General features: G+C 48.2%; 1 protein-coding gene across 2 annotated transcripts in view; it reads right to left on the reverse strand.

The window, feature by feature from the left end:
- Window positions 1–1716: 1716 nt before the first annotated feature.
- The window catches only part of LOC129708912 (ras-related protein Rab-7b-like), a 28107-nt gene continuing 5847 nt past the window's right edge, over window positions 1717–23976 (reverse strand). For both annotated transcript variants that reach the window (XM_055654966.1, XM_055654967.1), the window contains exons 3-6: window positions 16975–17101; window positions 13758–13973; window positions 5956–6081; window positions 1717–2945 (exon numbers count right to left, since the gene is read on the reverse strand). In XM_055654966.1, the coding sequence (XP_055510941.1) occupies window positions 2862–2945; window positions 5956–6081; window positions 13758–13973; window positions 16975–17101 (553 nt within the window). In that variant the 3' untranslated portion in view covers window positions 1717–2861. The remainder of the gene's footprint in view (window positions 2946–5955; window positions 6082–13757; window positions 13974–16974; window positions 17102–23976) is intronic.

A 23976-nucleotide genomic window follows, 5' to 3' on the forward strand; every position in this document is an offset into this window, starting at 1 on the left:
CTCTTCCGTACAATCAGTAGAATGGTGATAAGACAGTGCAATGTAGTGTACAGTACCACCAGCTACCTTGGCAGAAGTTTCAACTTGTGGCCATTTACCAGGTAGACTAGCAAAACACAGCAGCGGTAGAGATGCTGCCTTACAGTGCTTGCAGCTCCGGAGAACCGGGTTCAATCCCGACTACAGGAGCTGTCCAGAACCAGGGGCCACACAGTTCAAGAATAAGGAGTAAGCCATTCAGAGCCATTCGGAGATGAGGAAACACTTTTTCTCACGGAGAGTGGTGAGTGTGCGGAGTGCGGTGGAGGCAGGCTCTCTGGACGCTTTCAAGAGAGAGCTGCTAGAGGTGGTGGAGGCATGATACGATAATATTGTTTAAAATACTCTTGGCATATTGGCCTTCATAATGAGGAGTTGAGTGTAGGAGCAAAGAGGTCCTTCAGTTGTACAGAGCCCTAGTGAAATCACACCTGGAGTATGAGAGACCTCTTCCACCCCTGCAACGGACTGTTCCAGCCGCTACGGTCAGGCAAATGCCTCCGTTGCCATGCAGTGAGAACGGAGAGGTTGAGAAGGAGTTTCTTCCCATAGGCAATTCGGACTGTAAACGCCTATCTCACCAGGGACTAACTCTACAGAACGTTTTTCCTTCTATTATTTATTATGTAAAAGAATATGTGTGATGATTGTGTTTATAATTTGTTTGGTTGTTTTGTTGTTTGTCTTTTGCACAAAAGTCCGCGAGCATTGCCACTTTCATTTCACTGCACATCTCGTATGGGTATGTGACAAATAAACTTGACTTGACTTGACTTGACTTGTGTGCAGTTTTGGTCCCCTAAATTGAGGAAGGACATTCTTGCTATTGAGGGAGTGCAGCGTAGGTTTACAAGGTTAATTCCCGGGATGGCGGGACTGTTATATGCTGAGAGAATGGAGCGGCTGGGCTTGTACACTCTGGAGTTTAGAACGATGAGAGGGGATCTAATAATAATAATAATAATAATAATAAATAATTTATTGATCCCCTCAGGGAAATTCAAATGTCCAGAAGGCCCCAACCAACAAACTTATACATCCAGAACAAGAGCAGACAGAAAATACATAAAATACCATGTAGACAATACCTGAGAGCAATAAATACTTAAAAAGACCAAAAATGAACAATTAAAAAATGCAAAAAGCATCCCCCTACAGGCTAGCGGTCCGTATTATAAAATCTATTGGCTGCAGGGGTGAAGGAGTGAAGGATCTTATTGAAACATATAAGATTGTTAAGGGTTTGGACACACTAGAGGCAGGAAACATATTCCCGATGTTGGGGGAGTCCGGAACCAGGGGCCACACACACAGTTTAAGAATAAGGGGTAAGCCGTTTAGAACGGAGACGAGGAAACACTTTTTCACGCAGAGAGTGGTGAGTCTTTGGAATTCTCTGCCTCAGAGGGCGGTGGAGGTCGGTTCTCTGGATGCTTTCAAGAGAGAGCTAGATAGGGCTCTTAAAGATAGCGGAGTCAGGGGATATGGGGAGAAGGCAGGAACGGGGTACTGATTGGGGATGCACAAAAATGCTGGAGAAACTCAGCGGGTGCAGCAGCATCTATGGAGCTAAGGAAATAGGTAACGTTTCGGGCCGAAACCCTTCTGGGTTTCGGCCCGAAACGTTGCCTATTTCCAGAAGGGTTTCGTCCAGAAACGTTGCCCATTTCCTTCGCTCCATAGATGCTGATGCACCCGCTGAGTTTCTCCAGCATTTTTTTGTACCTTCGATTTTCCAGCCTCTGCAGTTCCTTCTTAAATACTGATTGGGGATGATCAGCCATGATCACATTGAATGGCGGTGCTGGCTCGAAGGACTGAATGGCCTACTCCTGCACCTGTTGTCTATTGGAAAGGCATTTGATAGGTAGGAAGTGGAAGGAAATGCATTATGTGCAGGCAGATGATTTGGTCTGGGCATCATGTACAGCACAGACATTGTGGGCTGAAGGGCCTGATACATTTATATTGTGTCATGTTCTATTCCACACTAGTACCTGCCCTATTTCAGCTTTGCATATAAGACATTATATGTCCATTATAAAGGTTAAAAACATAAAATTTAAATTGTACACAATTTAAAAACCATTTTGTCCAAGTGCCAAATTAAACGAGTCCCGGTATCATTAAAAAGTCAAACTTGGTTGCACTAAATGTTCTGCATAGGAAGGAACTGCAGATGCTGGTTTAAACCGAAGATAGACACAAAATGCTGGAGTAACTCAGCGGGACAGGCAGCGTCTCTGGAGAGAAGGAATGGCCTGACGTTTCGGGTCGAGACCCTTCTTCAGCCATGCACTACATGTTTTGTTTTCGACAAGTTTTCTTGCCCGCAGTCTTCAGTTTGGTTTAGGTATACAAGGGTGGAAACAGGCCCTTCGGCCCACCGAGTCCGCGCCGACCAGCGATCCCCGCACACTAACACTATCCTACACGCGCACTGGCGACAATTTGCGATTTTTACCAAAGCCAATTAACCAACAAACCCGCACGTCTTTGGAGTGTGGGAGGAAACCGGAGCACCTGGAGAAAACCCACGCAGGTCACGGGGAGAACGTGCAAACTGTGTCAGACAGCGCCCGTAGACAGGATCGAACCCGGGTCTCTGGCGCTGTGAGGCAGCAGCTCCACCGCTGCGCCACCGGATCAAGTGCAAATACATGCAGCATTTTGTGGAATTAACTAAATATCAGTTTAGAAATTGGTTTCGTTCATCCTTAGAAAAAATAAATATTTCTATATAAACAGAGGAGTCCTCAGAGCGCCTGATGCCAACACATGGTTCAAATGGAGTCCAATCCGAGCCGGTTTAATCCCGATATTCAGCAGCATTTCTTCCTCTCTGCTGAATCACCGTCTCCCAGAGAGATAGAGTTTGTTAAATAAAAATCTTTGCCTTCAGATATCTAACAACGAAGGAAAAATAAACAGTCAAATGTTGTTTAGAATTACGTTTAGAGATACAGCATGGTAACTGGCCCTTCAGCCCATCGTGTCCACGCTGACCAGCGATTAACTAAATTATCTAAACGGTGGCCGATTGGGAAGGGGGAGATGCAGCGAGACCTGGGTGTCATGGTACACCAGTCATTGAAGGTAGGCATGCAGGTGCAGCAGGCAGTAAAGAAAGCGAATGGTATGTTAGCTTTCATTGCAAAAGGATTTGAGTATAGGAGCAGGGAGGTTCTACTGCAGTTGTACAGGGTCTTGGTGAGACCACACCTGGAGTATTGCATACAGTTTTGGTCTCCAAATCTGAGGAAGGACATTATTGCCATAGAGGGGAGTGCAGAGACGGTTCACCAGACTGATTCCTGGGATGTCAGGACTGTCTTATGAAGAAAGACTGGATAGACTTGGTTTATACTCTCTAGAATTTAGGAGATTGAGAGGGGATCTTATAGAAACTTACAAAATTCTTAAGGGGTTGGACAGGCTAGATGCAGGAAGATTAGGGTTCCCGATGTTAAGGGGGAAAAGTCTCACACAGAGAGTGGTGAATCTCTGGAACTCTCTGCCACAGAGGGTAGTTGAGGCCAGTTCATTGGCTATATTTAAGAGGGAGTTAGATGTGGCCCTTGTGGCTAAGGGGATCAGGGGGTATGGAGAGAAGGCAGGTACGGGATACTGAGTTGGATGATCAGCCATGATCATATTGAATGGCGGTGCAGGCTCGAAGGGCCGAATGGCCTACTCCTGCACCTAATTTCTATGTTTCTATGTTTCTAACCCATTCACACTATCTCACTTAAAGATTCAGTCTGAAGAAGGGTTTCGGCCCGAAACGTTGCCTATTTCCTTCGCTCCACAGACACTGCTGCACCCGCTGTGTTTCCCCAGCACTTTTGTCTACGTATACAGATACATGACAAGGGAATAATGTTTAGTGCAAGGTAAAGCCAGCAAAGTCCGATCAAGTGTTCAAGAAGGAACTGCAGATGCTGGAAGATCGAAGGTAGACAAAAATGCTGGAGAAACTCAGCGGGTGCAGCAGCATCTGTGGAGTGAAGGAAATAGGCGACGTTTCGGGCCGAAACCCTTCTTCAGACTGAGGAAATAGGCAACGTTTCGGGCCGAAACCCTTTGGGTTTCGGCCTGAAACGTTGCCTATTTCCAGAAGGGTTTTGGGCCAAAATGTTGCCTATTTCCTTCGGGAGAGGCAGCATCTATGGGAGTGAAGGAAATAGGCGACGTTTCGGGCCGAAACCCTTCTTCAGTCTGATGGGGATCAAGGATAGTCCCAGGGTCCCTGCTGAGGTAGATAGTAGTTCAGGACCGCTCTCTGGTTGTGGTAGGATGGTTCAGTTGCCTGATAACAGTCGGGAAGAAACTGCCCCAGAATCTGGAGGTGTGCGTTTTCACACTTCTGTACCTCTTGCCCGATGGGGGAAGATTAGGTTAGATTAGGGTTACATTGGGATTAGATGAGGTGACAACGTGCAGTTGTTTGAAAGACAAATGTTCCTCCAGCTCTTTGCCAGGGATTTTCTGCAATTTCATAAAAGCGGAATGCAGTGAAAGGGAGGACAACTAATCCAGGAAAGGGCAGCCCCCTAGATTGCTCCGTTGTGAGTCATGGCGATGTTTCCTAAACACAACTGCTCCCCACGCTCTGTGTCTCTCCCACAACTCCTGATTAATGCAGCAGCTCCAAAAACATTCCACTCACCTGGCCCCGGATCACCTGGTAGCCGAGGTACAGCTCACCTGGCAGTGGGATCACTGCTTCCTTCCCCCCAGATTCCCCAGCCCACCCCCGCCCCCGCCCTCTCTCCTCCTCCTCATCATCTACCTCTCACCCCCCCTCTCTCTATCTCTCCTTCTACAGTTTCTCTTTCTCTCTATCTCTCGTGTTCTCTCGTCTCTCATTCATTCTTTCTTTCTGGCTATTCTCTCTCTCTCTCTTTTCTCTCTCTCTGTTCCTCTCTTCTCTCCCTCTCCCTTTTGCCTTTCCCTCTCTCTTCTTCTGGATAGGGGAAGAGGGGAGAAGGGGGAGTGACCGGGGGTGAGACTGGATAGACTTGGTTTATACTCTCTAGAATTTAGGAGATTGAGGGGGGATCTTATAGAAACTTACAAAATTCTTAAGGGGTTGGACAGGCTAGATGCAGGAAGATTGTTCCCGATGTTGTGGAAGTCCAGGACAAGGGGGTCACAGCTTAAGGATAAGGGGGAAATCCTTTAAAACCGAGATGAGAAGAACTTTTTTCTTTCACACAGAGAGTGGTGAATCTCTGGAACTCTAAGCCACAGAGGGTAGTTGAGGCCACAGTTCATTGGCTATATTTAAGAGGGAGTTAGATGTGGCCCTTGTGGCTAAGTGGGTCAGGGGGTATGGAGAGAAGGCAGGTACGGGATACTGAGTTGGATGATCAGCCATGATCATATTGAATGGCGGTGCAGGCTCGAAGGGCCGAATGGCCTCTACTCCTGCACCTATTTTCTATGTTTCTATGAAAGCTAGGGCATAGGAAATAGGTAACGTTTCGGGCCGAACCCCTTCGGGATTCGGCCCGAAACGTTGCCTATTTCCTTCGCTCCATAGCTACTGCTGCACTACTGAGGTGGATGATCAGCCATGATCATATTGAATGGCGGTGCAGGCTCGAAGGGCCGAATGGCCTCTACTCCTGCACCAAATTTCTATGTTTCTATGTTTCCACTCCCTCGTTTTACTGCCCCTCTTTCATGTTCCGACCTCTCTCTCTCTCTCTCTCTCTCATTCTTCCCGTCTTCTATCTCTATCTGATAACTCCTGGAGAGAAACCTATGGGAAATCAGCCGTGTTTCAGGGGGGGGGGGGGGGGGGGGGGGGGTGTGGGTGGAGGGGAGAGGAGGAGGTGGTAGGACCGAAGGGCCTCTTCCACTGCTGTACTGTTGTATGTTTGAGGATCGCCGACAGATTGCGGGCACTACCTGAGACAGCGCAATGCGGGCGATGCCATCGAAGGCTTCACTAACACTCGTTCCCTCCTTAGCGCTCACTTCATAGTACGGAATGTTCCGGCTGTGACTCCAGGTCTCGGCCTCCTCTGTTGTAACCTGCAGCAGGGAAGAGAGATCAGGACATTAAACAAGGCAGCATCTCTGGAGAGAAGGGATAGGTGACGTTTCGGGGTCGAGACCCTTCTTCAGTCTCCTTAGAGAGTGTGTGTAGAGAAACTGTCCTCAACGTTGGGAGGTTTAGATTTAATTCCGTCACATGTGCCGAGGTACAGTGAAACGTTTTTTATTGCGTGCTATCCAGTCAGCGGAAAGACAACACATGATTACAATCGAGCCGTCCACTCTGTACAGATACAGGATAAGGGAATAATGTTTACTGCGAAATAACGTCCAGCAAAGTCCGATCAATGATAAGTCCGAGGGTCTCCAAGGGAGGTCAGGACCGCTCTCCAGTTGGTGAGAGGACGGTTCAGTTGCCTGATAACAGCCGGGAAGAAACTGTCCCCGAATCTGGAGGTGTGCGTTCATTTTCACACTCTTGCCCGATGGGTGAGGGGAGAAGAGGGAGTGACCGGGGGTGAGACTGGTCCTTGGCTATGCGGGGTATGGCGAAAAGAAAATGTGTTTCTAAGTTCTCCCGAATGGTGACCTGCGTGAGTATAGGTTTTCTCAGGGTCGAGATGGAGTATTCGGTTTTTCCCTTCCAGGACATTATTGCCAAGAGGGTGCAGGTAAGGTAGGTTAATTGGCTTGGCGTCTAATAAAAGTGGATATAACTTTGTATACTCCTAGAATTTGATTGAGAGGGGGAAACTTACAAATGCGGGGATCGCAGGGTCGATGTTGGGGAAGTCCAGGCGGGTCACAGGCCAAAGGGCCTGATGAGAAGAACTATTTTCACCGTGAATCACTGTATCTCTAAGTCGAGGCCTTCAAACTAAACTGACTCGATGTGGCCCTTGTGGCTAACAATGGACACACACAACTGACACACAAAAAATTATGAACATCATGCATTGTCTTTCCGCTGACTGGATAGCACGCAACAAAAGCTTTTCACTGTACCTCGGTACACCTGACACCTGAACTAAACTCAAACAAATTATATATAAATTATACACAAACTGCACGTAATTGCAATTGCACAAATTGTTTTAAAAAGAAATATGCAAAAAAAACAAAACAAGACATAAGATAGACACAAATTGTTGGAGTAACTCAGCGGGACAGGCAGCATCTCTGGAGAAGGGTCTCGACCCGAAACGTCACCCATTCCTTCTCTCCGGAGATGCTCCGTCTCGCTAAAGACCCTGTCCCACCATGCGAATTTACCCAAGATCTCTCCCGAGTTTAAAAAAAAAAATCTAACTTGTGGTAAGTCCGTCGAATGTACGTAGCGGGTACGTCGGAGCTCGTGGACGTCTTGTAGCGGCTCGTAACGCTAACGGCAGGCACTCCGGAAACGCGGAAACTCGTGAGGTTTTTTCAACAGTGTGAAAAATTTCCAAGAGTAAAAAATACTCGTGATGAAGTTTGTTTTTTTTTAAACTCGGGAGATATTTAGATCTTAAATATTAGATATTAGATATTTAACCTATTAGATAATTGATATCAGATTCAGATTCAATTTTTGAATCCCCGTTCAATATTTAGATGTTTAAATGTTACGTTAGATGTTTAGATATTTGGATATTTAGATACATCACTATTTAGATGTTAGATATGAGATATTAGAAATAAACAGGCCCTTCGGCCCACCAAGTGCATGCCGACCATCGATCACCACTTCCTACTAGTTCCTGCTATCCACTCCCTACTCACTAAGGGGCAATTTCCAGAGGCCACAAACCCGCACGTCTTTGGGGAGTGGGAGGAAACCGGAGCACCCGGAGAAAACCCACGTGGTTGAGGGGGAGAGCCTGCAAACTCCACACGGACAGCACCCGAGGTCAGGATCGAACCTGGGTCTCCGGCGCTGTGAGGCAGCGGCTCCAAACGCCGCGCCACCGAGCTGCCGAGTTCTGGAATGAACCAGAGGGTCAAACCGGGAGCCAGTGGAAATTTCCGAGCCTCTCAAACCACCTCGGCAATTGAATGAGATCGCGGCTGATCTGGCTGCAATCTGCACACTACATTCCTGACAACCCCACCAACCTTTCCCCCCCTGCCTTATCTCCCTTCCTCTGCCTTCAAATATTCAAAGACTCTGCACGCCACCATCCTTTAAATTCCAGACCCAGAGCAAAAGAATCTGCCTCAGTTGGCGGCACGGTGGCGCAGCGGGTAGAGTCGCTGCCTCACAGCGCCAGAGACCCGGGTTCGATCCCGACTACGGGCGCTGTCTGTACGGAGTTTGCACGCTCTCCCCGTGACCTGCGTGGGTTTTTCTCCAAGATCTTTGGTTTCCTCCCACACACTGGAAGACGTGCAGGTTTGTAGGTTAATTGGCTTGGCGCATGTGTAAATTGTCCCTCGTGTGTGTGGGATAGTGTTAGTGTGCGGGAGTCGCTGGTCGGCGCGGACTCGGTGGGCCGAAGGGCCTGTTTCCGCCCTGTATCTCTGAGGCTAAAGCTAAAACAGAAACCCACTGCCCCCGATACAAATGAGCAAGTGAATGTGAATGGTAGTCTTAATCAATAGGATTACCTCCCCTCTCCCATCAGGCAAGAGGTACAGAAGTGTGAAAACGCACACCTCCTGATTCAGGGACAGCTTCATCCCAGCTGTAATCAGGCAACTGAACCATCCTACCACAACCAGAGAGCAGAGCTGAACTACTATCTACCTCTTTGGTGACCCTACACCTGGGTAGTTTACACCCCAGCGGTATGAACTTTGACTTCACCAATTTCTGGTAGTCCCTGCTTTCTCCCTCCCCTTCCCAGCTTCCCTGAGATTGGAAGTGAAGTGAAGTCAAGTTTATACAGGTGAGGTTCAGGTGAGGTGCAGGTGAGGTGCAGGTGAGGTGCAGTTGTACAGGGTCTTGGTGAGACCACACCTGGAGTATTGCGTACAGTTTTGGTCTCCAAATCTGGGGAAGGACATTATTGCCATAGAGGGAGTGCAGAGAAGGTTCACCAGACTGATTCCTGGGATGTCAGGACTGTCTTATGAAGAAAGACTGGACAGACTTGGTTTATACTCTCTAGAATTTAGGAGATTGAGAGGGGATCTTATAGAAACTTACAAAATTCTTAAGGGGTTGGACAGGCTAGATGCAGGAAGATTGTTCCCGATGTTGGGGAAGACCAGGACAAGGGGTTACAGCTTAAGGATTAGGGGGAAATCCTATAAAACCGAGATGAGAAGAACTTTTTTCACACAGAGAGTGGTGAATCTCTGGAACTCTCTGCCACAGAGGGTAGTTGAGGCCACAGTTCATTGGCTATATTTAAGAGGGAGTTAGATGTGGCCCTTGTGGCTAAGGGGATCAGAGGGGTATGGAGAGAAGGCAGGTACGGGATACTGAGTTGGATGATCAGCCATGATCATATTGAATGGCGGTGCAGGCTCAAAGGGCCGAATGGCCTACTCCTGCACCTAATTTCTATGTTTCTATGTTTCTATGAGGTGCAGGTGATATACAGATACAGAAGCATCACAGGGACACAGACTCAGCCAACACACAAATCCATAAATCATACATAAATGACACAGAAACTCTCCAAGACAGCGAGAGAAATAAAAGATTTGCAAAGACAAGGCTTCCGTTCAAAACCATGTCTAACCCAAGTACAATTAAAACCTTGCCCTCAGCTACGTGGTAGACAAACCCCACAAATTAATTGTGTACAAATTATATGTAAATGACAGAGAAATTCTACAAGACAGCGAAAGCACACGGTTGCCAAAAACAAGGCATTAGTTCAAAACCCTATCCCACAGCCACATCATACACAAATGTACAAACTAATTCGGCATAAATCATACATGAATGACATGTAAATTTTCTAAAGACAGGTACATAAAAATGCTGGAGTAACTCAGCAGGTGAGGCAGCATCTATGGAGAGAAGGAACAGGTGACGTTTCGGGTCGAGACCCTTCTTCAGACTGGACATGGTACATGGATAGGACAGGTTTAAAAGGACATGGGCCAAACGCGGGCAAGTGGGACTTACGATAAGGGGGATTGTTGATGATAGATGCTGCCTACTTGAAGCAGCGCCTAGTGTCAATGGCCTCGATGGAGGGGAGGGAAGGGGAGGGGGATGGGAGGGGAGGGGAGGGGATGGGAGGGGATGGGCAGGTATGGGGGGGGATGGGAGGGGAGTGAGGGGATGGGAGTGAATGGGAGTGAATGGGCAGGGATGGGAGGGGATGGGATGAGAATGGGGGGATGGGAGGGATGGGGGGGGTGGGAGGGGACGGGAGGGATGGGGAAGGAAGAGGAGTGGAGCGGAGCCGAATGGGGGGGGAGGTGGGGAGTGGATGGGGGAGATGGGGTGGGAGGTGAGGGGAGGCGGGGGATGGGAGGGGATGGGAGGGGGAATGGGAGTGAATGGGCAGGTATGGGGGGGGGGATGGGAGGGGGATGGGGGGGATGGGAGTGAATGGGAGTGAATGGCAGGTATGGGGGGGATGGGATGAGAATGGGGGGATGGGAGGATGATGGGGGGGTGGGAGGGGATGGGAGGGGTGGGCAGTGGCCGTGATGGACCATCCACCACTCTCTCCAGCCACTTGTGTTCCTGTGCCGGGGAATTACTGGAGCAGTATGTGTTGGGCTGGAGAGACCGTTCTATACAGCTGCCCGACTCCTTCAGACAAGAGTTCCCAACCTGCCCTTATATGTCGATACCCATTGGGTAAATTTGTTGATTCTGGATTTGTAGATATTTGTTCTCACACACTGACTGTGTTTGTTTCTGGTAAAACCCCCGGTATCTGTTCATCGTTAGTTGTTCATATATAAATGAACTAACATTGTTATGTGCTATAAATGTTGCCGGGGGGGTAAACAGGACGAAAACAGTTGTGAATCCCTGCCTTGAGGGATGAGAGAAGCTCTCCCTCTCCTTCCCGGCTCATCCCGAAGGTTCCTGGCGGAGTGTTAGACAAGGTGCAGGAGAAGGCCATTCGGCCCTTCGAGCCAGCACCGCCATTCAATGTGATCAATCCCCACTGGGTAACTCAGACCTGGGCCTCGTGCCCCACCTGCTGGCCACCCTTGGAACAGCACCATGCATTTGACCCAGGCCTCTGGAGCAATGGGATACTGCAGATGCTGGTTCACATTGAAGATAGACAACAAAGTGCTGGAGTAACTCAGCGGGTCAGGCAGCATCTCTGGAGAAAATGGATGGCTGACGTTCTCCAGACCCTTCTTCAGACTGAGAGTCAGGGGAGAGGGAAACGAGAGATGATATGGAAATATGAATGAATGAACAAGCATATTGGCAAAGTATATATTGGCCACACCTGGAGTATTGCGTACAGTTTTGGTCTCCTAATCTGAGGAAAGACATTCTTGCCGTAGAGGGAGTACAGAGAAGGTTCACCAGACTGATTCCTGGGATGGCAGGACTTTCATATGAAGAAAGACTGGATAGACTCAGCTTGTACTCACTAGAATTTAGAAGATTGAGGGGGGATCTTCTAGAAACTTACAAAATTCTTAAGGGGTTGGACAGGCTAGATGCAGGAAGATTGTTCCCGATGTTTGGGAAGTCCAGGACAAGGGGTCACAGTTTAAGGATAAGGGGGGAAATCCTTTAGGACCGAGATGAGAAAAACATTTTTCACACAGAGAGTGGTGAATCTCTGGAATTCTCTGCCACAGAGGGTAGTTGAGGCCAGTTCATTGGCTATATTTAAGAGGGAGTTAGATGCGGCTCTTGTGGCTAAAGGGATCAGGGGATATGGAGAGAAGGCAGGTACAGGATACCGAGTTGGATGATCAGCCATGATCATATTGAATGGCGGTGCAGGCTCGAAGGGCCGAATGGCCTACTCCTGCACCTATTTTCTATGTTTCTATGTATTCACATACAAGGAATTTGCCTTGGTGCTCCGCCCACAAGTGACAACATGACATACAGTGACAGTTATGAACGACACATAAAACGCTAAACATTAATAATAAAACATTATTGATTAAACATGTGAATTAAATAAAATACCAGATCAAAGGGAGGCTACAGATTTTTGGTTGTTGAGTAGAGCAACTACTCGTGGAAAAAAAAAGCTGTTTTTTATGTCTGGCTGTGGCAGCTTTGACAGTCCGGAGTCGCCTTCCAGAGGGAAGTGATTCAAAGAGTTTGTGGCCAGGGTGAGAGGGGTCAGAGATGATCTTGCCCGCTCACTTCCTGGCCCTTGCAGTGTACAGATTTATAGAACAAATGAATGAAAGACATGCAAAAAAGTAACGATGATCAAAGAAAGGTGGAGCCCACAATGGTCCATTGTTGGCTGTGGGGAAGGTGATAACGAGTTATGCAGACAGTGAAACAGCCAAACTCGTACAACGACTTGGGGAGGGGGAGCGACGGAGAGAGAGGGGATCCAAGGGTTACTTGAAGTGAGAGAAAGCAATATTCATACCAGGTAGACACAAATGCTGGAGAAACTCAGCGGGTGCAGCAGCATCTATGGAGCGAAGGAAATAGACAACGTTTCGGGTCGAAACGCCTTGTTCAATATTCATACCGCTGGGTTGTTAGCTGCCTGCTGTGGCAGAGAATTCCACAAATTCACAACTCCTTGGGTGAAAATGTTTTTTCTCATCTCAGTATTAAATGGCCTCCCCTTTATTCTTAGACTGTGTCCTGGACTCCCCCAACATCGGGAACATTTTTCCTGCATCTAGCTTGTCCAGTCCTTTTCAAAATTTTATGCGTTTCTATAAGAGAGCCTCTCGTCCTTCTGAATTCCAGTGAATACAAGCCCAAGTCTTTCCAATCTTTCCTCGTATGACAGTCCCGCCATCCCGGGGATTAACCTCGCGAGACCTTTGTCCTCTTTGATGTCTTGTTTTCGCATCTTAAAATTTTAAGAAAGAACTGCAGATGCTGGAAAAATCGAAGGTAGACAAAAATGCTGGAGAAACTCAGCGGGTGAGGCAGCATCTATGGAGCGAAGGAATAGGTGACATTTCGGGTCGAGACCCGGAAGGGTCTCGACCCGAAACGTCACCTATTCCTTCGCTCCATAGATGCAGCCTCACCCGCTGAGTTTCCAGAAGGGTCGAGACCCGAAACGTCGCCTATTCCTTCGCTCCATAGATGCTGCCTCACCCGCTGAGTTTCTCCAGCATTTTTGTCTGCTACATATTAAAATGTACATCAGCCTCAGTCACAAAATACTCTGGACTCAAAGTGAAAGCAGATTCCACCCCAATAGTATTAAATCAAAAGGAAAAATACACGAGGGGCAAAACACTTTTTCTCACAGAGAGTGGTGAGTCTGCAGAATTCTCTGCCTCAGAGGGCGGTGGAGGCAGGTTCTCTGGATGCTTTCAAGAGAGAGCTAGATCGGGCTCTTACAGATAGCGGAGTCAGGGGATATGGGGAGAAGGCAGGAACGGGGTACTGGTTGGGGATGATCAGCCGTGATCGCATTGAATGGCGGTGCTGGCTCGAAGGGCCGAATGGCCTCTACTCCTGTGCCTATTGTCTATTGTCTATATCTCTGTGTCTCCTTCTGCCCCTGACTCTCAGTCTGAAGAGGGGAAGGGTCTCAACCCGAAACGTCACCCGTTCCTTCTCTCCAGAGACGCTGCCTGTCCCCGGCTGCGTTACTCCACCAGAAACTCGTGCCTCGTCTTCGACTTACCTCCCTGTCGCTGAGATCCATTTTGTTGCCCAGGACTGCGAGGGGGAAGTCCTCTTGCTCGGCCGGTACATTGGCCAAGACCATGTCCCTCCAGCCTTCCATGGCGTGGAAGGAATCGCGGTTGGTCACGTCGAACACCAGCAGGCAGCCGTCCGAGCCTTTGAAGAAAGAGGACACCAGGGCTTTGAAACGCTCCTGTCCGCCCGTGTCCCAGATCTGGCCCGGGAGAGAACAGAAGAAGGTGAGCACCAGGAACAGGAGTTGGTCAAACAGTTGTATCGGGCCACACTGCCCTGCCCTGCCCTTCATATTAAGTTCAATCCGCTCAGAAACTGTAGATCAGTGCATGTTCCTTTAACCATAGTGACCTCCCCATTACTAACCACTCCCCATTGTCTCCAGTATAATTGTAGTGTCCCCACCTCTAGCTCGCTCTCTAGCTCCAGTGATGACCACAGACAGCTACAGCCTAGTGTTAACTCTAGTATTAATAAACAGTTTCAGTAAAAAGACTTGTGTGTGCAGTAAGTCATTTTACAGAAACTTAATTTAGACAATAGACAATAGGTGCAGGAGTAGGCCAGCACCGCCATTCAATGTGATCATGGCTGATCATCCCCAATCAGTTCCCCCCGTTCCTGCCTTCTCCCCATATCCCTGACCACTATTTTTAAGAGCCCCGTCTAGCTCTCTCTTGAACGCATCCAGAGAACCTGCCGTAGACAAAAGTACTGGAGGAACTCAGCGGGTGCAGCAGCATCTATGTAGCGAAGGAAATGGGCAACGTTTCGGGCCGAAACCCTTCTTCAGACTGAGCGTGCAGAGAACCGGCCTCCACCGCCCTCCGAGGCAGAGAATTCCACAGACTCTTAATTTAGTTTAGTTTAGAGATACAGCGCGGAAACGGGCCCTTCAGCCCTTCCGAGCCGACCCGCGATCCCCGCACGTTATCCCTATCCCACACACCGCACACTTAGGGACAATTTACATTTATACCAAGGCAGGCAAAAATACTGGAGAAACTCAGCGGGTGAGGCAGCATCTATGGAGCGAAGGACGTTTTTCGGGTCGAGACCCTTAAGGGTGAGGCAGCATCTATGGAGCGAAGGAAATAGGCAACGTTTCGGGCCGAAACCCAAAGGGTTTCGGCCCGAAACGTTACCTATTTCCTATTTCCTTCGCCCTTGGTTTCGTCCCGAAACGTTGCCTATTTCCTTCGCTCCATAGATGCTGCCGCACCCGCTGAGTTTCTCCAGCATTATTGTCTACCTTCGATTTTTACCAGCATCTGCAGTTCGTTCTTAAACTAGTGTCTTTTAAATGTTGTTGTAGTCCCGGCCCCAACTACCTCCTCTGGTAGCTCTTCCCAAGTACCCATCTGTGTGAAACGGCTGCCCCTCAGGTTCCTATTAAATCTTTCCCCTCTCACCTTAACCTATGTCCACTGGTCCTCGATTCCCCTACTCTGGAAAAGGGACCTTTATCCTTATTCCCTCGTGGATCTCCATCCGATGAAGATCCTGCTGCGATATTTGACAACCATCTTCGCAATCTGCTTTCCCACCCATGGTAAGGTCTCTAACCTTAAGTAACCCCGCATTCCCCCCCTCTCTCTCTCTCTCTCTAACCCCCCCCCCCCCCCCCTCCCTCCCCCCACCCAAGTTAAGTTCTTAAAGATATCTTAAAGATAGCAGAGTCAGGGGATATGTGGAGGAGGCAGGAACGGGGTACTGATTGGGGATGATCAGCCATGATCACGTCCTACCTATCTGAGCTTCTTCACCCTTATTCGCCCTCCCGCTCTCTCAGGTCAGATGATCAGCTGCTCCTGATTGAGCCAAAGACTAAGCGGAAGCTCAGAGGGGACCGTGCCTTTGCTGTGTCGGCTCCGAGATTGTGGAATGAATTGCCTCTGCACGTTAAACAGGCCCCTTCTCTAGCTGTTTTTAAGTCACTCCTGAAGACATATCTATTCTCCATGGCCTTTGTAGACCAGTGAGGTGTTGAATTGTTTATTAACTTTATTTGCTTGGTTTTGCTGCGTTGTTCGTACTCGTGTTTTATGTTTTTTAATTTATTGTTTGGATTTTTGTATGTAATTTATGCGCCTCGTGTTAGTTGTATGTTCTGTTGTTCTGCCTGTTTTATGATATCTTGCTTGTTTTCTTTTTTCTGTACAGCACTTTGGTCAGCTTTGGTTGTTTTTAAGGTGCTTAACAAATAAAGTTATTATTATTATTATTATTATTATTGAATGGTGGTGCTGGCTCGAAGGGCCGAATGGCCTACTCCTGCACCTATTGTCTATTGTCTATTGTACACATAAATGCTGGAGATACTCAGCAGGTCCAGCAGCATCTATGGAGTGAAGGAAATAGCCAACGTTTCGGGCCGAAACCCTTCTTCAGACTATTGTCTATTGTCTATTGTCAAGTGGCACCAGCTTCTCGTTCTCACCCAACAAACAGCTAACAACGGCCTGTTGCCTTCATCATCGTTACTTTTTTGCATATCTTTCATTCATTGTTCCTTATCTCTCCACATCATCGTCTATATCTCTCGTTTCCCTCATCCCTGACTAGTCTGAAGAAGGGTCTCGACCTGAAACGTCACCCATTCCTTCTCTCCAGAGATGCCGCCGGTCCCGCTGAGTTACTCCAGCATTTTGTGTCCATCTTCGGTATAAACCAGCATCCGCAGTTCCTTCTTACACATGCCACCTCTTGGCATTCACCCACCTTTGGAGCCGATTGTCGGCACTGAGCCTGTACTCGCTGGAGTTTAGAAGGATGAGGGGGGACCTCATTGAAACCTACCGAATAGTGAAAGGCCTGGATAGAGTGGATGTGGAGAGGATGTTTCCACTGGTGGGAGAGTCTAGGACCAGAGGGCACAGCCTCAGAATTAAAGGACGTTCCTTTAGAAAGGAGATGAGGAGGATTTCTTTATTCAGAGGGTGGTGAATCTGTGGAATTCTTTGCCACAGACGGCTGTGGAGGCCAAGTCGGTGGATATATTTAACGCAGAGATACATAGATTGATTGTTGATTAGTACGGGTGTCCGAGATTATGGGGAGAACGCAGGGGAATGGGGTTGAGAGGGAGAGATAGATCAGCCGTGATTGAATGGCGGAGGAGACTTGATGGGCCGAGTGGCCTAATTCTGCTCCTAGAACTCACAAGCCCCCCCTAGTGTTTCATCGATGGATCTGCTCACCAGTAGCTTGACTGTCACATTGTCCACTGTGATGTGTTTTGTGAGGACATTTACTCCAAGTGTACACTGGTAGTCGGACTTATACCTGTTGTTGATGTATCGGTTCAGAAGTGCTGTTTTACCCACGCTGTAATGAGACAAGTGGATACGAGTTTAGTTCAGTGTAGTTTAGCTTAGGGATACAGAGCGCAAACAGTCCCTTCGGCCCACCGAGTCCGTGCTGACCAGTGATCACCCCACACACTAGCACCATCCTACACCCACTAAGGACAGCTTACAATTCTCCCAAAGCCAATGAACCTACAAACCTGCACGTCTTTGGAGTGTGGGAGGAAACCGGAGCACCCGGAGAAAACTCACACAGGTCATGGGGAGAATGTACAAACTCCATATAGACAGCACCCGTAGTCAGGATCGAACCAGGGTCTCTGGTACTGTAAAGCAGCAATTCTACCGCTGCAACACCAGCCTGAGTACTTGGAAGGTGCTGCCAGGGGTGGTGGTGGAGGCAGGTACACCCAGTGGCGTTTAAGAGGCTTTTGGATAGGCACATGGATATGCAGTGAGATAGGAATTGGGCTAGGCACAGACATTGTGGGCCGAAGGGCCTGTTCATTTGCTGTCTTACGAACTTCTACAGATGCACCACGGAGAGCAGACTGTGTGGGGTTGCATCACAACTAGGTTTGGGAACAGCTCTGAGCCCAAGATCACAAGAACTTGCAGAGAGTTGTGGATGAAGCCCAGCCCATCACACGGACCACACTCCCCATCATTGACTCCATCTACACTTCACGCTGCCGCAGAAAAGCAGCCGACAGAATCAAAGACTTGTCCCTGTCCCACCCCGGTCATTTCTCCTTCTCCCTGGTCCCTTAGATTTACTAGAATGTTGCCTGGGTTTAAACAACTAAGTTACAGATAAAGGTTGAATAAGTTAGGTCTTTATTCTCTGGAGCGCAGAAGGTTAAGGGGGGACCTGATAGAGGCCTTTAAAATGATGAGAGGGATAGACAGAGTTGATGTGGACAAGCTTTTCCCTTTGAGAATAGGGAAGATTCAAACAAGAGGACATGACTTCAGAATTAAGGGACAGAAATTTAGGGGTAATATGAGGGGGAACTTCTTTACTCGGAGAGTGGTAGCGGTGTGGAATGAGCTTCCAGTGGAAGTGGTGGAGGCAGGTTCATTGGTATCATTTAAAAATAAATTGGATAGGCATATGGATGAGAAGGGAATGGAGGGTTATGGTATGAGTGCAGGCAGGTGGGACTAAGGGGGAAAAAAATTTGTTCGGCACGGACTTGTAGGGCCGAGATGGCCTGTTTCCGTGCTGTAATTGTTATATGGTTATATAGTCCTGTCTAGCAGAAGGTATAGAAGCTTGGAAGCGCGCACCACCAGACTCAGGAACAGCTCCTTCCCCTCTGCTATCAGGCTTCTGAACGGTCCTTCCATAAGCTAGGGTACTGTCCGATTCACCTCTGCCCCATTGCGGACATTGGTTCTGCAGAGTCCCTGCTTTTTCTACGCTACCTGCCCACAAAGCAAAGCTTTTCACTGCAACTTCAGTTCATCTATGTGGCAATATCATAATCAACCAGCAAAACCAAGGAACTGAATGTGGACTTTGGAAGGGGTAGGATAGGGACCCACAGTCCCGTTTATATCAACGGGCCGATGGTGGAAAGGGTCAAGAACTTCAAATTCCTGGGCGTGCACATATCCGAAGATCTCTCCTGGTCCCAGCACACTGATACAATTATAAAGAAAGCTCATCAGCGCCTCTACTTCCTGAGAAGATTACGGAGAGTCGGTTTGTCAAAGAGGACTCTCTCGAACTTCTACAGGTGCACAGTAGAGAGCATGCTGACCAGTTGCATCGTGGCTTGGTTCGGCAACTTGAGCGCCCAGGAGCGGAAAAGACTACAAAAGGTTGTGACCACTGCCCAGTCCATCATCGGCTCTGACCTTCCCACCATCGAGGGGATCTATCGTAGTCGCTGCCTCAAAAAGGCTGGCAGTATCATCAAGGACCCACACCATCCTGGCCACACACTCATCTCCCCGCTACCATCAAGTAGAAGGTACAGAAGCCTGAAAACTGTTACATCCAGGTTCATAGAAACATAGAAACATAGAAAATAGGTGCAGGAGTAGGCCATTCGCCCCTTTGAGCCTGCACCGCCATTCAATATGATCATGGCTGATCATCCAACTCAGTATCCTGTACCTGCCTTCTCTCCATACCCCCTGATCCCTTTAGCCACAAGGGCCACATCTAACTCCCTCTTAAATATAGCCAATGAACTGTGGCCTCAACTACCCTTTTCCTTAGAATTCCACAGATTCACCACTCTCTCTGTGAAAAATGTTTTTCTCATCTCGGTCCTAAAGGATTTCCCCTCTATCCTCAAACTGTGACCCCTTGTCCTGGACTTCCCCAACATCGGGAACAATCTTCCTGCATCTAGCCTGTCCAACCCCTTAAGAATTTTGTAAGTTTCTATAAGATCCCCCCTCAATCTGCTAAAATCTAGCGAGTACAAGCCGAGTCTATCCGGTCTTTCTTCATATGAAAGTCCTGCCATCCCAGGAATCAGTCTGGTGAACCTTGTCTGCACTCCCTCTATGGCAAGAATGTCTTTCCTCAGGAACAGCTTCTTCCCCACAGCCATCAGGCTATTAAACCTGCCAGCAAACAGACTCTGAACTGTAACAGCCTATTGCACTTTATCTGGTTATTTATGTGTATATTGAATTGAATTGATCTGTTCTGTAGTCAATGCCTACTATATTCTGTTGTGCTGAAGCAAAGCAAGAATTTCATTATACTATCTGGGACACATGACAATAAACTCTCTTGACTTGACTTGACTTGGCTGCTGTGTGAAATGTCCCATCATCTGGTCTCCTAATCTGAGGAAATACATTCTTGCCACAGAGGGATTACAGAGAAGGTTCACCAGATTGATTCCTGGGATGTCAGGACTTTCATATGAAGAAAGACTGGATAGACTCGGCTTGTACTCGCTAGAATTTAGAAGATTGAGGGGGGATCTTATAGAAACTTACAAAATTCTTAAGGGGTTGGACAGGCTGGATGCAGGAAGATTGTTCCCGATGTTGGGGAAGTCCAGAACAAGGGGTCACAGTTTAAGGATAAGGGGGAAATCTTTTAGGACCAAGATGAGGAAAACTTTTTTCACACAGAGAGTGGTGAATCTCTGGAATTCTCTGCCGCAGAAGGTAGTTGAGGCCACAGTTCATTGGCTATATTTAGGAGGGAGTTAGATGTGGCCCTTGTGGCTAAAGGTATCAGGGGGTATGGAGAGAAGGCAGGGATGGGATACTGAGTTGGATGATCAGCCATGATCATATTGAATGGCGGTGCAGGTTCGAAGGGCCGAATGGCCTCTACTTCTGCACCTATTTTCTATGTTTCTATGAGACCAATATTTCCTTCGCTCCATAGATGCTGCTGCACCCGCTGAGTTTCTCCAGCATTTCAGTCTACCTTAGAACAATCCCGCTCGCCTCCAGTACTGGGGATGGCCTCTGGATGGCGCCCCTGGCTCACAACCAGCACCAGCACAGAGGAGGTTTGTGTGGGAAGGAACTGCAGATGCTGGTGTGAATCTGAAGATAAACACGAAGTGCTGGAGTAACTCAGCGGGACAGGCAGCATCTCTGTAGAGAAGGAATTGGTGACGTTTTGGGTCTCGACCCGAAACATCGCCCATTCCTTCTCTCCAGAGATGCTGCCTGTCTCGCTGAGTTATTCCTGCATTTGTGTGGTACATAGAAGGCTTACCAGAATGCTGCTTGGATTAGGCAGCATTAGCTACAGGGAGAGGTTGGGCAAACTTAATACAAGTATAACGTTTTCTTTGAAGCATTTGAGGGTGTTATTGGGGAGACCAGATAGAAGCATATAGTATATCTGAGAGGCATTGAGATATGTTTCCCCATGTTGGGGGAGTCCAGAACCAAGGATCACACACAGTTTAAGAATAAGGGGTTGGCCATTCAGGACTGGGATGAGAAAAAACATTTTCACCTAGAGAGAGTTGTGAATCTGTGGAATTCTCTGCCACAGATGGCAGTGGAGGCCAATGCAGTGGATGTTTTCAAGAGAGAGTTAGATGTAGTTCTTAGGGCTAACAGAATCAAGTGATATGGGGAGAAAGCAGGAACGGGGTACTGATTGTGGATGATCAGCCATGATCATATTGAATGGCGGTGCTGGCTCGAAGGGCCGAATGGCCTCCTCCTGCACCTGTTGTCTATGTTTCTATGGTAATAGTGAGAACCTTTTTTTCCCCAGCATGTGAATGTCAAAGACTAGTCTAGACTAGAGTGCACTGCTTTAAGATGAGAGGGGCAAGGAGATTTGAAAGGGAAGTGTTTTGTTTGCACAGAGGGTGGTGGGTGCCTGGAACATGCTGCCAGGGGTGGTGGTGAATAGAGATATAATAGTGGGGTTTAAGGCATTTTTGGACAAAAAACCTTTCAACCCCGACACCAAACATCACGTTTCCGTTTTCTCCAGAGATGCTGCTGACTCGCTGAGTTATGTCCCCGTCCCACTTAGGAAACCTGAACGGAAACCTCTGGAGACTTTGTGCCCCGCTCAAGGGTTTCCGTGCGGTTCCCGGAGGTTTTTGTCAGTCTCCCTACCTGCTTCCACTACCTGCAACCTCCGGCAACCTCCGGGAACCGCACGGAAACCTTGGGTGGGGGGCAAAGTCTCCAGAGCTTTCCGTTCAGGTTTCCTAAGTGGGACAGGGGGCATTAATTCTCCGGCACTTTGCGCCGGTCTGTGTTTGGACAGGCACGCGGATATGCAGGGGATGTGTCGGAAGGAACGGCAGAAGCTGGCTTTTAAAAAAAACGAAGATAGACACAAAATGCTCGGGGGTAACTCAGTGGGACTGGAGGGAAGGAATGGGTGACGTTTCGGGTCGAGACAAATGGTGCATACAACGAGATTCAGGCACACCGCCCGTGCGGAGCTCAAATGCACAAGATAAAAAATAACAATAAAATAACAGCAAAAATCTGAGAAAAATAAAATTGTTCACACAGTCGCTGCGACTCATACACTCAGACTCACACACACACACACACATGCATGCACATTATGCCTACCCATGCATCCTTAACTGAATATACGATATTGCACTCAGAAGGTCATTGTCAGAATATTAGATATTGTTGCACATAATCGTATTATAAAAATAAATATTATGCATGAATATGTCAGTATTGCACAAAGGTAGGTGTTGTACAGGGTAAATATTGATTATGGTGTGGGGGGTGTTCAGTGCAGAGTTCATTGTAGTGATGGCCTGAGGGTGGAAGCTGTTTGTTAGTCTTGTGATGGACCTGTAGCGCTTTCCTGAGGGCAGCAGGGCAAACAGGTGATGGGTGGGGTGTGATGGGTCCCTTTAGGATGCAGGATGCCTTCCGCAGGCAACGAGAGCTATAGAAGGTACACAAAAATGCTGGGGAAACTCCGCGGGTGAGGCAGCATCTATGGAGCGAAGGAAATAGACTATAGATGTCCGTCCAGATGTGTGTCGGTGATCTTCTGGGCTGTGTTGATGGCTCTCTGCAGAGAGCCTGAATGGATATACATGGACCGTCCTCTGTCTATTCCCTCCACAGATGCTGCCCGACCCGCTGAGTTCCTCCAGCACTTTGTGCACTTTGCTCTAGATTCCAGCATCTGCAGTTTGTGATTGAGGCAGTGCAGCGTAGGTAAACGAGATTGATCCCTGGGATGGCGGGACTGTCATATGAGGAAAGATTGAAAAGTCTAGGCTTGTATTCACTGGAGTTTAGAAGGAAGAGGGAGAGGGGGGGATCTTATAGAAACACATAAAATTATAAAAGGACTGGACAAGCTAGATGCAGGAAAAATGTTCCCAATGTTGGGCGAGTCCAGAACCAGGGGCCACACACACAGTCTTAGAATAAGGGGGAGGTAATTTAGAACTGAGGTGAGAAAAAATGTTTTCACCCAGCGAGTTGTGATTTTATGGAATTCCCTGCCACAGAGGGCGGTGGAGGCCAAGTCACTGGATGGATTTAAGAGAGAGTTGGATAGAGCTCTAGGGCTAGTGGAGTCAAGGGATATGGGGAGAAGGCAGGCACGGGTTATTGATAGGGGACGATCAGCCATGATCACATTGAATGGCGGTGCTGGCTCGAAGGGCCGAATGGCCTCCCCCTGCACCTTTTTTCTATGTTTCCATGTCCCGTACAATTCTGCGCATCTCTGCTCTCCAGTTGTAATTCCTGGGCCAAGCTGCAGGTGGTGCCGTTGTCTGATGATCAGCACCAGAGGCCTTTGTCGTTTTTAAAGTTGCCTCAACATTTCACCATTTATATCTCGATCTTTTCCCACTTATTTATCTTTGGGCATTTCCTTGGGTTCAAATCATCTGGGCGGCAAAAGCAGAAATTTCAGATATTTAAGGAACAAAAAAATTAAAAAATGACTGGGCAGGCCTTGGAGTTTACACAAAAAAGCTGGAGAAACTCAGCGGGTGCAGCAGCATCTATGATGCTGCTGCACCCGCTGAGTTTCTCCAGCTTTTTTGTGTAACCTTCGATTCTCCAGCATCTGCAGTTCCCTCTTAAACACAGGCCTTGGAGTTTACAAGGAACTGCAGATGCTGGAGCCTTGAGCAAAATACAAAGTGCTGGAGGAACTCAGCGGGTCAGGCAGCATCTGTGGAGGGAATGGAGAGACGATGTTTCAGGTCAGGACCCTTCTTCAGTCTGTGTAGGATTTAGTTTAGTTTAGAGATACAGCGTGGAAACAGGCCCTTCGGCCCACCAAGTCCACGCCGACCAGCGATCGCCCCGTATACTAGCACTATCCAACATAAATATCCCGGGGAGAATGTACAGAAGCGAATTAACCAACGAACCTGCACGTCTTTGGAGTGTGGGAGAACGTGCAAACTCCGTACAGACAGTCTGTTCTAGAGT

The sequence above is a fragment of the Leucoraja erinacea genome, chromosome 24 (genome assembly GCF_028641065.1).
Source record: "Leucoraja erinacea ecotype New England chromosome 24, Leri_hhj_1, whole genome shotgun sequence".
Classification (NCBI taxonomy): Eukaryota; Metazoa; Chordata; class Chondrichthyes; order Rajiformes; family Rajidae; genus Leucoraja; species Leucoraja erinaceus.